The following is a 15,819-nucleotide window of genomic DNA, read 5'->3' as shown; positions in this document are numbered from 1 at the left end:
CACTAGATGCCAGCTGCACTTCTTACCCATTGCCAAAGGTGGTAGGGAAAGGGTGAGGGGGGGCGCCCCTGGTTGAGAACCACTGCTCTAGGTCACCCCAAAATGAAAGGGCTCAGTCGGAGTGCTGGTAGGAGGCCTCAGGGGATGTGCTAGCACATTCTGCCGGGTGCATTCCCCAGCTACTCAACAGGGTAGTTGGAAGACCTGATTTGGGGGAAAAAAATGAGCTCTGGGAATGAAAGGAGACAAAGACTACCATCTCCGCCCCAAATCAATGACCCAGTGAAGAGCCTCGGTGGCGTTTTGGGAGATGCAGCTCCAGAAAGCAAACTGAGGTAGAACAAGTGGACATGAGGCTGCCTGCCCTCTGGCCTGTCCAGCTGTTGGCCGGAGTGCGAGCCACAGGATTTCTCTCTTAAGCAGGGTTGGGCAGGATTAGAACCAATGCCCCTTAATAGGGGGCATATCATATAGACCATGGTGTAGCCACACAGTGGAATCATCTGCAGTAGAGGGGGAGGAGGAGGAGGGGGAGGGGGAGAGGGAGGAGGAAGAGGAGGAGGAGGAGGAAGAGGAGGGAGAGAGTGCACTCTTTTCTAAAATGGACAATACTCAATACATACCGCTAAGTGGAAACAGCAATATGTATACAGGGTTCTGCTATCAGTATAAAAAAGGTAAGAAACTAAGAGTCTGTATTTGTATTTGCTTATATATAGCTAAAGAAATTTAGCAAGGATATATAAAAATCTAAAAACAAGTTTACCCATGGGGGAGATGATGTGAGAAGGGGGCAGATGGGGAACAAAGAAAAGGGAGACTTTTCACTGTATCCCACTGTGTACTTTTTGGGTTTTGTTTTTCTTTAACCATGTGACTATATTACCTATTCAAAAATTAAAAAGCAAGCAAGCACATTAAAGTAATAAGGCCTTCGTGTATACACTGAAAAAAAAAAGAGTTGTATTTGGAAAGTTGTATGAACGAATCCTTCTAAGCAAGGTTCCTTCCACTGGGTGATGCTTGCTTCCTCAGAGAGGCTCTGCTTTCCTGTAGGAAAGTAAAACCAGAAGAGGCTGGAGAGTGGGCAGGTCCAGAGAAGGCAGTTTTGGAAGCCGAGGCCCCGAGGGCCAGCTGAGTGCCCTCCCAGCAGCCGCTGGGTACTGGTCGACTTGAGCCCCTCCCTCCTGTCCACAAAGAGGCAACAGCAGCCGTCCCGTCCAAGCGTCCTTCTGAGGGACAGGGCTGCGGTGACGACATGGAGACAGGCTCTCCACCCTCGCGGAGTTGCAGAAGAAACTATCATGCAAGAGAATCAACCAACTGGGTTGGTGGTGAATGACAGGAGGAAAGCACACGGACCACGGCAGTATAATAAGGTGATTTCCTTCTTGGGCAGGGGAGTTGACGAAGGGTTTCCTGGGGAAGCAACACTGAGGCTGAGACCTGAAGGAGAAGCATGGAGCAGTCAGGCCAAAGGGGAGAAGCCGGAAAGGGCAGGACACGTTTTCCACCCGACATAGGCCAGTGTGGCTGGAGGCCAGGCAGGTAGGGGGAAGGGCTGAGGGTGGACAGGCCCAAGGGCAGGGCCCTGCAGGCCACACTCAAGGGACCTGGGGCTTGACCAGATGTGAGAGGAACATGTCACTGATATCCTCATTTCTGGCCAGGGCAGGCAGGGAGGAGGAGGAGGGGCTATTTCCTGAGCCAAGGGACTCAGGGATGAGCAGGTTTGAGGCGGATGATCAGGAGCTCAGTTTGGGGCTCTATGGAATGCGAGGGGCCCTCTCCACACTGGGGTGGGGGGGGCAGGGCAGATAATTGGATCTCTAGGTGGAGGCTGGAAGAGGGGTCTGGCTGGGGCTAGGCACCCCTGAACTGCAGAGCTGACTGAGGGGACCCCCTGGGGAGACCTGCTGGGGGCAGAAGCACTGGGGAGAGAGATCACTGACGGACTCCCCTCCTCGGCGGGGGGGGGGGGGGGGGGGTGGAGAGCTTAGGGGGAGAGCACAGGGCCTGAAGAGGGCCCAGGGCTATGTCCTTGGAATGAGTGAGGTGTGGATGGGAATTAATTTACCAAGAGATTAAAGATAGGCCAGTGAGTGTCACCACCAAGGAACTGGCAAGAGCAGGCACCAAAGACTGGTACCCAAGTGTGGCTCACTTGCGGGGCAGTGCTTTTCTGACCTTCACGCTTTTCAAAAATGGAATGAACGTTAAAAGATTTTATATATAAGTCTGGATTCCAGGTATCTTTTGGAAAATCAGATCTAGCAACGTTAAGTCTTCATCCTGCAGGGCAAAAAGTATCAGCTGGAGCCAAGGAATGGATGTCCCGTTACACAGGGGTGCTTTCTCCAGGTTACTCCTGTCCCCGCCCTGTCCAGTTCCCATTTTTACGTCACCTACTTGGCTTTTGCAGGCATTTGATTCTACAATCAGTGGTGAAAAGAGAACAGACGGCCAAGAGCTACTGCCTTCAGTTTCTGACTAGTGAAAATGTGCCAGGTACTGCTCCAGGCCTTAGGACGCATCTGTGACATGACGACCAAAGCTCCTGCCCTCAGGAGCTTACAGTTTTTTGGAGGGAAATGGACAATAGATAAACACATAAAACCTAACTGAATGTATATAATATGTTAGAAAGTGAAAAAATGCTATCAGGGATACACTATCAGGATAAAGGAGGGTAGGGAGGTGGCAAATTATAAGATTTTTTTTTTTTAAGTTTTAAGTTTCAATGGGGGTGGGGGAGGGGAGCAGAGTCAGCCTCGCTGAGAGAACGCTCCTGGGCTAACCCTTGAACACGCTCACACTTAGGGCCAGGAGAAGACCAGGAGGAAGCAAAGGAGATGGAGATGACACCACCCAAATGCCAGAGGTCTGAGACCAGAGCCAACTTCCCGAGGGGAAGGGCAGCCGGAGGGCTTTAACAGAGCCACTCGGTTAAACCCAGGGAATGTAGCTGTGAGGCTCCAAGGCCAGGCTCCCGAAAGAATAGGCCTCAGGAAACCACCGGGCTGAGGAGGAAATGCTGGAAATGGAGACAGAGAGTGCAAGAGAAGTCATTCCAGAAACTAAGCTCAGAGCAAGAGGCCCAGCCCAGAACACTCATTTAATTTGGGAAGTTGATACACTAGTCCCTCTAAGCAAGACTAGGCCCCTGAGACTTCCTCACTTGGGGCAAGGGCTGAAGACACTGGAGGCTGGAGGGAGGGCACCCTCCAAGCCTTTCTCCACTCCACAGCCAGACCCCCCTGCCTGAATATATCCAAAGGCTTCCCCTGTACTAAGACTTGACTGGAACCTCTAGCCGTGGCATAAGGGACCCTGAGTCATCAGCGTCTCCCCCGCCCCCCACTGCAGACCCCTTCAACCTCCTTTCTTGCCACTCTCCCCTGTGCTTCTTTTAGTTCCTCCACCCTGCCAAAGCTCTTTCTGGCCTCAGGGCCTTGGCACTCGCCATTCCTTCTGCCCAGGATGCCCTTTCTCCAGAAGGCACAGGATTGAAACCTACCCTTAAGTCAGCTTTCTGCTCCAACGTCTTCCAGACTTAATAACCTCTCCAGCTACCCTGTGCCTTTGACTCATCCTGCTTCATGTTTCTTTTTAGCACTCCTTATCACTTGTATAATATGCACCCTCTTATCTACTCATCTGTTCTCTAGACTGTTCGCTTCACGCAAGCTGGGGCTGTTCGTTCACTGCATTGCCAGCGCCTGGCATTTTGCCTGGCGCATACTGGATGCTCAATAAGCACATGTCGAATAAATGAATGAATGAATGAACAGACCGCTTCTTTTAACACATGATGCATGGAGGTATTTTTTGTTTACTGGCCTACCTTCTCCCACTGGATTGTAAGTGCCACAAAGCAGGGGCCATGCTGTTATATTTACTGCTACTTATTAGCACCCAGCACCATGCCTCACACATGAGAAGCAGCCCTTAAATAGGAGTTCCTTGACTTAATGGATGGGAAGCAGGGAGAGGAAGAGGAAGGAAGAGAGAAAGAAAAGTAGTGAGGGAGGGAGAGGGAGAATGAGGTGAGATAAAGACTGAAGGACAGAGGGAAAAAAAAGAATTACAGAAAAGAGTAACATGTTCTGATATAACATTTTCCTCAATATGCTTGTGTCACCAGACACCTACACAATGATTTCAGAGCTTTTTAAAATTTTCACATGATAATTTATGTTGATGAATGATGGAAAGTGGTAGAGATTTTCCATTTATGATAATAACATAAATCTTCTTGTAAAATACATGCAATTAGGCAAATATTGGGGCCAATTAAAAGACAAAGAAAAGTAAATATTGGTACAGAGGGTACTTGAATAAGACAAAATTTGTGAATGTGACTCGCAAACGACTGACGTTTGGGGAATTCTGACAGTTGAAAGAAGCCAGGACTAGAAGTCAAGGCTCCTGGGTTGTCGCCCTGGTCCTGCCTCCACCTGCCGGGGTGGCCATGGGTAAACCTGTCCACTGCCCTTCCCTGCACTTCAGCTGCCGTAGCTTTCAAAGGGGATAGATAACGTCCTTTACTCGGGGGCAGTTGGCGCCAGTATATCAAATCAGCAGCCGTGTTTAGAAAGTATTATGCATTTGCACATATGAGGGATTATTAGGAGGGGCAGGGATGGTTTCTTCATTACAGCCTGAATCCAGCAGGGATGCTTATATGTGGCATGGACACTTCTTTTCTGATCAGCAGCTCAGCCACAGCAATGCTGCTGGACACAGGTGGGCAGTGCCTTCCCCTGTCTCTCTTCCTCTGTCCTCCCAATCACAGACCCCATGGGTGGCAGGTGGGGAAGGAGGGTCCAGCTCCCAGAACCTCAGTGGCAGGTGCAATAGCACCATTTGTTTGTTCAGCTCCCAAGGCAACGCTGCAGGATCCACACCGCGCCCCATCCCAGGAAGCATGAACACGCTGTCCCTTTCCTGCAGGAAGAGCAATTTATTCCAGGTCCGTTCTCTTGGCAGCAGCCCTAGAACTGTGCCTGCACTCCCAGTGGTGACTGCCCTCGACTTTGCACATTCAGTGGAGAGCAGAAAAAAAAAGGGAGGAATGGAGGAGAGAAAGGGGGAGAGAGGGAGTGGAGGGGAGGGAGGGAGGAGTGGGAGCGAGAGTGAAGGAGGCAGGGGCGCTGGGAAGGTCCCAGGCGGGGCACTCACAGCTTTCAGGATGCTGACGGCCTCCTTGCTGAGCCACACCGGGTACAGTACGTCATCGTGGAGGATGGACTCAAACAGGTCATCCTCGTTGTCGGCCTCGAAGGGGGGCTGCCCAGCCATCATCTCGTACATCAGGACCCCCAGGGCCCACCAGTCCACTGACGGGCCATACTCCAGCTCCTGCAGGATCTGATCAGGAAACCAGCAATGTTAGAGGGGGCAGAGCCCGGGGGAAGGGCCAGCAGCCTGTGAGGCCCACCAAGGACTCCCACGGCCACAACACCCGTGCCTCAGCACCCACGGCCAAACCGCAACCACATGCTCACCCTCCGTTCCCACGTGCTCCTGCCACAGGGTGGAGCCCAGGCTACATGAGGTCAGGTTCCAAATCATCAAATTCAGGGAAAACTGAGCTTGGGACGCACTACATGGGAGGGCAACTATCATCTCTCCAAGTCATCCCTGTCTGTCCTCAAGTGGGAACAATTCTGCTGCTGCTTTGGTTGAGCACCAGATGAAGATCCTAAAACTGTGGTTAAAGTCACGTAAAAAAAAACAATGCATATTTTTAACACTAAAATCAGAACCAGGGGAGCAAAATGCAGACCGAGAGAGATCCAAATGAGCTGAAAATACTGAGGATGCAGCAAATTCAGGATCTCATCTTCAGTCCAGGACATGGCTCACTGAGGGCAGAGGCAGGCAGAATCTGAGCCTTATTTAAATGGTGATGATGTGGACTTGACCTGAGCCCTGTGCTCCCCAAAATGCCAGCTGTGGCTAAGAACCCGCCCCTTTACACACTAACTGAAAAGGTTCACTCTGCTCTGGCCTGTTCCGAGAAAAGACGTACCTTCTCCCTTCCTCAGCAACTCAGATAGGGCCCCTCTTCTCCTTCCTCATGATCCCATTAGCCTGGCTGATGATGCCTTTGCTCACCTGCCTCTATGAAACTCCAGGCCCCTTCCTTTCCTCTGAGACGTTCCTCATTACCAAACGTTCTCCCCACTGCACTAGCCCAAATAAAACCATCTCAATTGTTCAGGGCGTTTGGTCTTTGACAATGGTCTTCTCTTACTCACGGTCTCATTTGTGCCTCTAGCCCACTGCGCAGAGCTGAATTCACTTAGGTTAAATGCGTGTATGACATGATGCTTCTGAATAACATATGCCATCAGCTTCCTGTGCAACAGTGTGTCAGGATGAAGTTTCACAGCCTGAGTTATAATTCCAGTGCCTGAGAGGAATTCACCTAAAGTCATGGCACATTAGGGCTTCTAGAAAAGCATGTCACTGCCCCTCTTGTAACAATGCTGGAATGTTGGCCACATGTTATTGTAGAAAGAGAAAGAAGGCCAACCAAGATGTTTACATTCCATCCTAAATCTGGTGCTTGATTTTGGGGGTGATCTTAGCCAGTCATTTGACTTCCTCATTTATTAAATGGGGCTCAGATTTTCAACTTAACCTCACAAGATTAGTTAAGGGTAAAGATTTTAAAGCATACTATAAAATTGCAAAGCTTAATTCAATTGGAAGTTGCCATTAACGTCCAGTTTTCCTCTGTTAGGTCTGGTCTCCATGTTTATATAATATGTAATAGTTAAATGACGTGTGCTGGGATTGGAGGAGAAAAAAATGCTAAGCTGTCTTCACTGTTAAGGAAGGGATCACTTTTCTCTTCTTATCAGTCAGAACAGGATTAGGCATGATTCTACCCAGAAACAGGGGGATGGTGGAGATGACCTCTCTGGGCTACTCTCAGCTCTAACATTCTATAAAGAATTCCCCCAGTGAAGGTGTAGAGGAGAACAAGGATGGAATGCATGTGCTAGAAGAGGATCCCCCAAAGCAGGGCAAGGCCACGCCTTGATCATCCCAACCCCTGCAGTACACCTCACGCAGGTAACTTCTCAGGGCCAGGGCAAGGCCCCAGGTCAGTTCTCAGATTTCAAGATGGCCAGGGAAGAGGAAGTGCAATTCAAGTATCTGATCTTTCTGTGGTCAACGCAACACACCCTTCTAGAAGGGAGCAGATGTGGCTCAAGTGGTTGAGCACCTACCTCCCACATACGAGGTCCCAGGTTCAATCCCCAACCCCTGGAACCTCAAAAAAAAAAACCTTCTAGAGAATGCAAATTGCCTAAATTGAACAAAATGAGTGGGTGGAAGCATTTTGAAAACACACACATTTTAGGAATCTTCTGGTTTTGGAATGAAAAGAGATGTGAGAAAATGCAGCCTACTCTAAATTACTCGGGGCTGGTAACCAGTTGGTACCTGTGGTCTCTTAGCCCACAGGTTAGCACACGGTAACTGTAAGGTCAGAGTTACTGGCTCCACTGTCCTGAGACATGGGCCATTCTGCTCTAACTCAAAGCCAAAGCAGCTCCTCTCTCAACCTTGAAAGATCCAGCACCCCAACATGGCTCATATGGCAGCCCTGCTTTCTCTCTTCAAGGTCATGGCAATGACCCACCTGTTCCCAAAGATTTTCTTGGATTTTTCCAGTTATGGTGCTCTTCCTCCTAGCCTCTGAAATCCTAAGGCCTGTTCTGTCCCGAGATGTTGGCACTTTCGACCTACTCTCTGTAGTTTTCTTTTCATGGTCCCCTGACTCCCTGGGACATGAAGGTGAGGGGGCTAGCATTGCTCTGAGCCCACCACTGAGCCCAGCCCAATTCCAGACACTCAGGTGATGCTCAACATCTTGTGACTAGGTGGCATGTGGGTCCACTTAGTGTGTCTTAATGGGCATGGGCCCTTCCCTCTTGGGCTCAGGGCATGACAGTGGCCACCCCTGCCCTCGGGCAGGTGGGCAGCCTGGTTCTAGTGCCGCCACACAGTGGTGGGAAGGTGGCCTCCAGGTGGCCTATGTGCGTTCAGACAGGGTGGCACTATGGGAAGAGCAGGATGGCCCTGCTGCCTTCCCCAGGCCTTCTAGAGCCTTCTCCTTTTGGGTGGCCTCTTTTGCAACATTCTTTTAGGTTTGGCCCTAAGTACCTGTTTCCTAATTGCCTTGTCAGCAATGGAGCTGCAAAGAAGGGCAAGACATCACATGCCAGGGATGGTGGTGGTGGCAACTGGCACTAACACCTGGTGTGGGTCAGAGCTTTGGTAGAAGACAACGGGCAGGCACTGGGCCTGATTCCCAGGGCTGATGGCAATGTGCTGGGGAGGAAGGCTGGGCATGGAGAAAGGAGAGGGATGCGAGGGGGCTGGTCAGAGGGCACCTGGTGGGAAGAGAAGCCCTGGGGCAGAACTAATGCCTCAGTAGGTGTCTCTAGTTTCAGCGCTAGCCGGCACCTCCTATTTGAGAAGAGACTTACGCTTTCTGAAGCATTTCCATGCTATAATCTCATTAGATTCTCAAAACAGCTGGATGAGGTAAGCAGGGCAGGAATTATTATCATTATTCTCATTTGAAAGCTGAGGAACCTGAGGCCCCAAAATGTTGTGTGGCTTGATCAAGGTCACATGGAGGCACTAGTGGTCAAGTCTGACTTGGAAGCTCCCTCCCCTCCACATAGCCCAACAACAATGAGGAGGGGAGCAGCCCGTGGCCTGCACTGTGCTAAAGGGCTTAGGGTGCCTCATGCCACTTCATCTTCCCAAGAGCTCATACCAAGGCAGCACTACCTTTATTTATCAGCTGTCATTTGCCTACAGTAACACCAGGAAGTGTTTGCCATTTCAAATGTAATGGTTGATTCCACATAGTGGGGCTCATAGGCGAGAGCAGGCAGAGGAGAGTGACTGTGTTTCTCTAAACAGAGATGAGCCTCGCCAGTGGGTTGCCTTTTGTGAAATTCACATGGGTGTTTTGTGCATCACACAGTGCATTTTGCCTTGAGCTGGGTCCTTAACTACTGCACTTGGCTGGCAAAGCTTTGACTCTGGCATCAAATCCCAGAGGGAATGGAATGGAGGATTTGGATGATAAAAAAATGAATGTCTCTCTTCCAGTGGGAAATTCTTAGTAGATCCACAGAACCTACAGGACAAATGCCTCCTTCCTTGGGGCTCTCTGTGGTCCTAATCCCATTCATTACTATGAGCACCTAGGAATCCTATGCCCTCACACGCTATTTACTTTTCCTGGAAAAGGTCAAGAATGTTCTTACCTGGGAAGCGGATTTGGCTCAATGGATAGGGTGTCTGCCTACCACATGGGGGGTCCAGGGTTCAAACCCAGGGCCTCCTGACCTGTGTGATGAGCTGGCCCACGCGCAGTGCTGATGTGTGTGAGGAGTGCCATGCCACGCTGGGGTGTCCCCTGCGTAGGGGAGCCCCATGCACAAGGAGTACACCTTGCAAGGAGAGCTGCCCAGCGTGAAAAAAGTGCAGCCTGCCCAGGAGTGGTGCTGCACACACGGAGAGCTGACGCAGCAAGATGATGCAACAAAAAGAGACACAGATTCCTGGTGCCGCTGACAAGAATACAAGCAGACACAGAAGAACATAGTGAATGGACATAGAGAGCAGACCGGGAGTGGGGGGGTGGAGGGGAAGAGAATAAACAAACAATAAATCTTAAAAAAAAAAAAGAATGTTTTTATCCTTTGGGCCCTGCTCATGCTGGCGTGCCACAGAGTTCTTATTTATTCTTTCAACAAATCATTACTTCAAGCCCGATTTGGGTTCTGGATCCTGGGAATGGCCAGATTAGAAACATAGACCCTGCCCTCAAAGGATTCAGAGTCACGGGAATCCTGGACCACCTCCCTACATTCCAATCCTTCCTGTGTGGTTTTGGGGATTCCCACCCCCCTCCTACCAAGAGGGGAAATCCTGCTTATTCTATATAACTCAAGTCATCCACCAGATGCTCTGAGAAAGTTCTCTGCTCCCTGAGGATATGATCTTGTTTCGTGTGCCTACTTATTCTGCATAATTAGTTGTTTACTCATCTGTTACTTCTTCTAGACTAAAAGTTCCTTTAGGAGAGGGACTGTGTTTTAGCCAGTTCTTTATCCTCCACTTGCTTTGTGTCTAGCAGATGCTCCAACAATGTCCATTGAAAGAAAATGAAATCTGAATGTACTAATGCCTATCCACCATGGGCGATGTCTGATGGGGATCGGTATTTCCTTCCCAGCTTTACCATGTGTCAGAAATTTCAAGACCATTCTTACTAAGTATCTGTTATACACTATGTCTTAAATGTGAATAATATCACACTAGGCATCTCTCAGTTTGGACAAGACTGTCTTGGAGAAACCCATGGCAAACAAGGTTCATCAAAAGCAACTTGGGGGAGTGGATGTAGCTCAGGTGGGTGAGTGTCTGCCTCCCACATGGGAGATCCCAAGTTCAGTTCCCCGTGTCTCCTGATAAAACAAAAACAAACAACAAGCAAAACAAATGACAAAACCAACTCAGGAAAGCCAATATGGCTCAGTGGTTGAGCACTGGCTTCCCACATGTGAGGTCCCAGGTACAATCCCTAGTCCCCAGCGCCTTAAAAATAAATAAATAATAAAGGCAACTCATGGGAGTGGATAGTAGCTCAAATGGTTGAGCACCTGTTTCTCATGTATGAGGTCCTGGGTTCATTCCCCAGTACCTCCTGAAATAAATAAATAAATAAATTTAAAAAAGAAACTCATGGGTGAGACTCACAAAGAACAACTCTCATGGGTGTTTATAATGAGGCACAGTCACTCTTTTCTTCCCATTCGTATCCTTTCTACATACTATGTAGAATCACCACTACACTTGAAATAGCAAACAATTCTTAGGTTTACTGCAGGGAACTAAAGCCGATAAAATCATCAATGGTATGCCTTAATTCTGGTTATAGAGAAGTGAAAACTGATACTAGTCAACAAATTTCTCTTGGTCCCAGATGTATTGGTAGCTCTGGACTAGAATGGGCAAGTGATGTTCAGTGAGGACTTGACCAGATATGGGGAATGACCTGTTATATTCAGTTCACCCATCAACTCCACCACCACCACCACAACTTCCTTATGGTGAAATCAGCAGACCTTTTATCTTCCTCCTTCTCCCTCCACCCTACAATCCATCTTGGTTTTCCAGAGTCTTCCCTGCACCCCACAGACAGCCCCAAGACATTGGGATGGCCCCCTGCATCAGCCCTGGCACCAGCAGGAGGTGGCCCTTTGAACATGGGTCTGACCTCGGGAGCGATGTAGTCAGGAGTCCCGCAGAACGTGGTGGTCGTCACACCATTCAGAATCCCTTCCTTGCACATCCCGAAGTCGGCCAGCTTGCAGTGACCTTCTGCATCCAGAAGGATATTGTCCAGTTTCAAGTCCCTGTAAGGCAGAACAGAACCACATGGTTAATGCCTCACTCACCCCAAAATAGTCTTCTTGAGTGGAGAGATGTGCATGTCCCAGGGACATCTGCTCCAGAGAGGAACGTCCTTGAGGAGACTGAGACCTGCTAGAAAACCATGTCAATCCAAGGGCTAGCATCTGTATTGGCTAACCCTCAAAGATGCCTCCATTCTCCCCAGCATGAAGGAGGAGGAACTGCAGTCCTTTCAGGAATAGATTAAGACTGCTGTGGTTTAATAGGCTACAGTCAGAGGCTATTTACTGAGACCGTGCAATATGCTGATATTCCTATTTCTTAGACCTTGCTATGAGAGAAGGAACAAGGCAACTGATCCCTCTTCCTTCATGTGGAAACAAAGGGTTGGAGCTTAAGACTACCATAGTAGCATCAATAAGTCAGGTGCTCCTTTCTAGGTACTGACCTGAGAGCTGCTGCATTTCAGAGGGGAGACCACTGAAGGTTAGAGCAGGCACCGAAGGCTCCCAGGACACAGTGACCCTCAAGGGAGGCTTGGATAGAGGGTAAGGGTTGAATAACTCATAAAAAGAGGGTGGGAGGGGAAGGCAACATCATAGGTGCAAAAGGCAGTGCAGCAACTGGGGAACTGGGTGAAAATTGAGGCAAGGTGGGCATGTTAAAACCAACCACGAAGAGCCTAGAATGCCAGGATGAGGGATTTGGAATTCATGCTTGCACGTGCATGAAGCATTTGGAAGATCAGTCTTCTAGGGGCGACCAGGCTGGGTGGGGGGAGAGTCTGGTGGCAGGAGGAAGACACACTGGATGCAATAACCTGCAGAGGTCCAAGAGTGCAGGGGCTGAGAGGCATGGAGCTGCCTGGCCTCACCAGTGTAGTTCTTGTGGCCTGTTTGACAGTTTGGGGTTCTGTGTAGGATCTTGTGTAAAATCTGGGGTTCTGGGTAAGAATTCCCCTACCAACGAAGTCTGGAGCGCCCAGATCTGACCCTGTAGAAGGACCCAGACTGGATGGGGATCCCTACCCCAGGCTGACTTCTCCCTCAGTGGTTGCCCTGGACTGGGAAGCCTGGCAAAGAAGGCCCATCCCCCTGCACAGAGCGGAAGAGCAGTCTTTCTCAACAAGCCTGCTGGTGTCTGGGCTTCAACCCCAGAACCCAGGAATCCAGGCCTGAGTGCAAAGGTGGAGCAGGAAGCACTTTAGGACCTGCCCACTTTGCACCCATGACCCCATTTCCGCTTGCAGCTGGGACTTCTTGAGAAAAAGAAAGCACATAAAATGCGCTGCTCTAAGCAAATGTTTCTGAACTCAAGAAAGCCCAGTGAGCCCAGCTGAGCCGAGCTCCCTGGGACCAGGGCTCCCAGCACCCACCCTGGCCACTGTGTGTGGTCAAGGCTGTGCTGGCTGGGCGTGGGACAGCAGGGAGAAGAAGACCAGGCTTGGGCACAGGAGGCTGGGTTTTAACCACGAGCTGTAGCATGGTTCAGGTGAAGTTATGTCACCTTGCTGGTCTCATTATCTTTCTGTCAAGCGGGGCAATGAGGCATTCCTGTATGGAGGCTGATTTTAAGGGTTAATGGGATTGGATGGGTGAAAATAGAAAAGGTCTTTAATATCATGACATCTACTTCCCCTGTGAGGAAACTGAGTTCAAGGGAACTTGGGTGTCCTGGTGCCCACTTGCAAATGCTCCAGTGGCAGGGAGATGGAGTGTTTGATCATGCCCTAGGATCGGGGGTTGCCTTTGCACGCCCAATAGTGCCAACGACAAAACAGCCGTAATAGTGAGAAGAGAATGCCTCTGCATGGGCGCACAGTGTGGAGCACAGTTGCCATGACTGGCGCAGAACGAAGAAGCCATTTCTTAAAGGCAACAAGGAGGGTTGGTGCAACCAGGACCAGAGCTGGTTTCCCTGCTCCAAAAGCAGGTGTACTCGCCTCTCTGCCTTCTTTTACCTTCCTGTTTTAAGGTCGGTTCACTTCTTTCAATGCCAGCTACCAACCCCAAATGCTGCTTCGGAAGGTCCTTTTTTAAAGCCTTTGTATGCCAGAGGAAAGTCCTGTTCTGTTTCTCTTCAGAAAGCCTTAAATTCTTCTAATTTCTATGAATAGAATAGAGTCAGAAGATTCCACGCCAGCCTGAACCTTGCCCCTGTTCTGAGAACTGCAAGACTCAGCATATCCGGGCACTTGAAGTGTAGCCCCTCCTTCTGCTCTGGGCTCCTACACTTTTCAGAGAGGATGAGAGAAGTGGCCCTGCCACTGGGGCCCGAAATCCCACATTAGTCACTTCCTCAGATTGCCCCTCTGCTGTCTGTGTTTCTCTAAAATTCTAACTCCCCTCATGAAACCAACTCATATGGAAGAATTAGTGACTTCTGTTTCTTTCCTTTGGGACAGGAAAGATCAGTGCAGTTTGAAAGACCCATGGAAGGTCAATTCCAGAATTGTATTCTTCTGGGAGGACTTCAGAGTCATTAAAAATACTCATATCCCTGGCACCAAACTTGCCTGGTCCTGGGCCCCTCAGGGTGAAGCAAGTTTGTGAGTGGGTTTCAGCGGAAGGGAAACCCAGAGAACCCAGGGCCATGCTTGCTGGGGCAGGATGGGAGGGAGGGGGCTGGCAGAGGGAGAGAGAGAGAATGAATGCCGGTCACACAAGGGGGCTGTGGGCTGAGGCTGCTCAGGAGGAGGGGGTGCAGGAGAAGCCCTGATGGCTCTGCAGCCAGCGGAGGGCTCCTACCAGCACTGTCCTCCAGGGCCCCTGGCTTTCCACCTCCTTGTCCTGCTGCAAGAACCTCCCACCTGAAGGCTTTAGCGCTGCTCCTTCCACAGGGCCCTCCACATATCCTTGGGAAGAGGGGCTTGAATAATTGTTTCTCGGGTTCCCAGCTTTGAGGCCTGGCTTACAGGGCAAGGTGGGCGGTCTTTCCTGCTCCTTACCAGTTCCCACAGTGCCCAGGGCAGGGCCAGGCATACGGAAGTGCTCATCAAACTTGTTGACTGGCAGCATTGCAACAAGGGACTTCTGCCTGGAAATGAGTCCGGATCTCCTCATAACTCAAATACAAGGCCAGGGCACTTCTGAGGACTAGGACATTTTATAGGGAGTGGGGTCATTTTTTTTTCAATAGAAGGGGGAAAATCCAGCAAAATCCCTATTCCTGTAGTTGTGCCAATGTGATTAGCCTTTACTTATTCAATTTATATATTAATAGTGTCATTCAATTTGTTTTCATTATGTTCAAAAACCAAAACGTATTAAAGGATACATAGCAAAATGTCTCCATCCTGCATCTATTCACCAGACACTCATTTCTTTCCCTATAGGAAACTGTCTTTTTTTCATTCCTTGTTTATCTTCAAGGTCATAATTTATACATAAATAAGAAAATGTGAATATATATTCATTTCCCCCTTTTAAGCCAAATGGTAGCTTACTATATGCACTCTCTTGCACCTTACACTTTTCACTTAATATTTATTAGAGATCTTTCTATCTTAGCACTCAAAGAATTTTCTCATCTTTTTAAATGGGTGCATAATATTTCACCATATTTATTTGGGATATTAGGCTACTTGCAATATTTTACTATATTACATAATGAATAGCCTTGTACATATGACATTTCACATATATGTGAAATTAATTGTACAATATTTTCTAGAAATCAAATTGCAGAGTTACATAGCACAAGAATATATATTTTGATGGATGTTGGCCAAACACCCTTGAGGTTGAACAATTTATACTTCTAGCAGTAATGTATGACAGTGCCCATTTCCCTGTATCTTAAAAGTGTGAATGATGTCAAGTTTTAGATTTTTGCCAGTCTAATAGGTGAAACCAGTATCTCAATATATTCATAATTTGGATTATAAATTTGAATCTTTTCACATGTTTAAAAGTGATCTTTTTTTCCTTAACTGTCTGTTGCCTATTTTTCTTGTGTGGTGCTTTTTGTTTTTTACTTTTTGGGTTTTTTAAAAAAATGTTTTAGGAGCTCTCTCTTATGAAAATAAACTTTGTATGGGATGAGAACTGCAAATATTTTTCCCAGGTTGTTTGACTTTTGACTTTGCTTATGGTAGCTTTTGCCATGCTGAAATTTTTTTTATGTCATTGAATTGATATTTTATTTTAAGGTTTCTGGATTTTGTGTCATGATTCAAAATACTTTACCTATTCCTAAATTTTAAAAGAATTTTCCCAAGGTTTTTCCTAGTACTTTTATGCTTTCAGTTTGTAGACTTAAATCTTTGATCTATTTGGAATTTTTCCTGATAAAAATTGTGAGATATAGATTCAACTTTATATGTTTCCAGATGTCTGGTAAGTTGTCCCAATATCATAT

The 15,819-nt window shown here is 48.4% G+C and overlaps 1 protein-coding gene across 3 annotated transcripts in view; it reads right to left on the bottom strand.

Annotated features, from left to right (window-relative positions):
- Positions 1-15,819, bottom strand: part of PRKCE (protein kinase C epsilon) — a 512,150-nt gene that overhangs the window by 26,467 nt on the left and 469,864 nt on the right. For all 3 annotated transcript variants that reach the window (XM_058278495.2, XM_004447330.4, XM_071208802.1), the window contains 2 exons: positions 11,324-11,462; positions 5,182-5,370 (listed from right to left, as the gene is read on the bottom strand). In XM_058278495.2, the coding sequence (XP_058134478.1) occupies positions 5,182-5,370; positions 11,324-11,462 (328 nt within the window). The remainder of the gene's footprint in view (positions 1-5,181; positions 5,371-11,323; positions 11,463-15,819) is intronic.

This window comes from Dasypus novemcinctus, chromosome 17 (assembly GCF_030445035.2).
Source record: "Dasypus novemcinctus isolate mDasNov1 chromosome 17, mDasNov1.1.hap2, whole genome shotgun sequence".
NCBI lineage: Eukaryota > Metazoa > Chordata > Mammalia > Cingulata > Dasypodidae > Dasypus > Dasypus novemcinctus.
The sequence above is the reverse complement of the archived record's forward strand: the minus strand, read 5'-3'. Positions and strand labels throughout refer to the sequence as shown.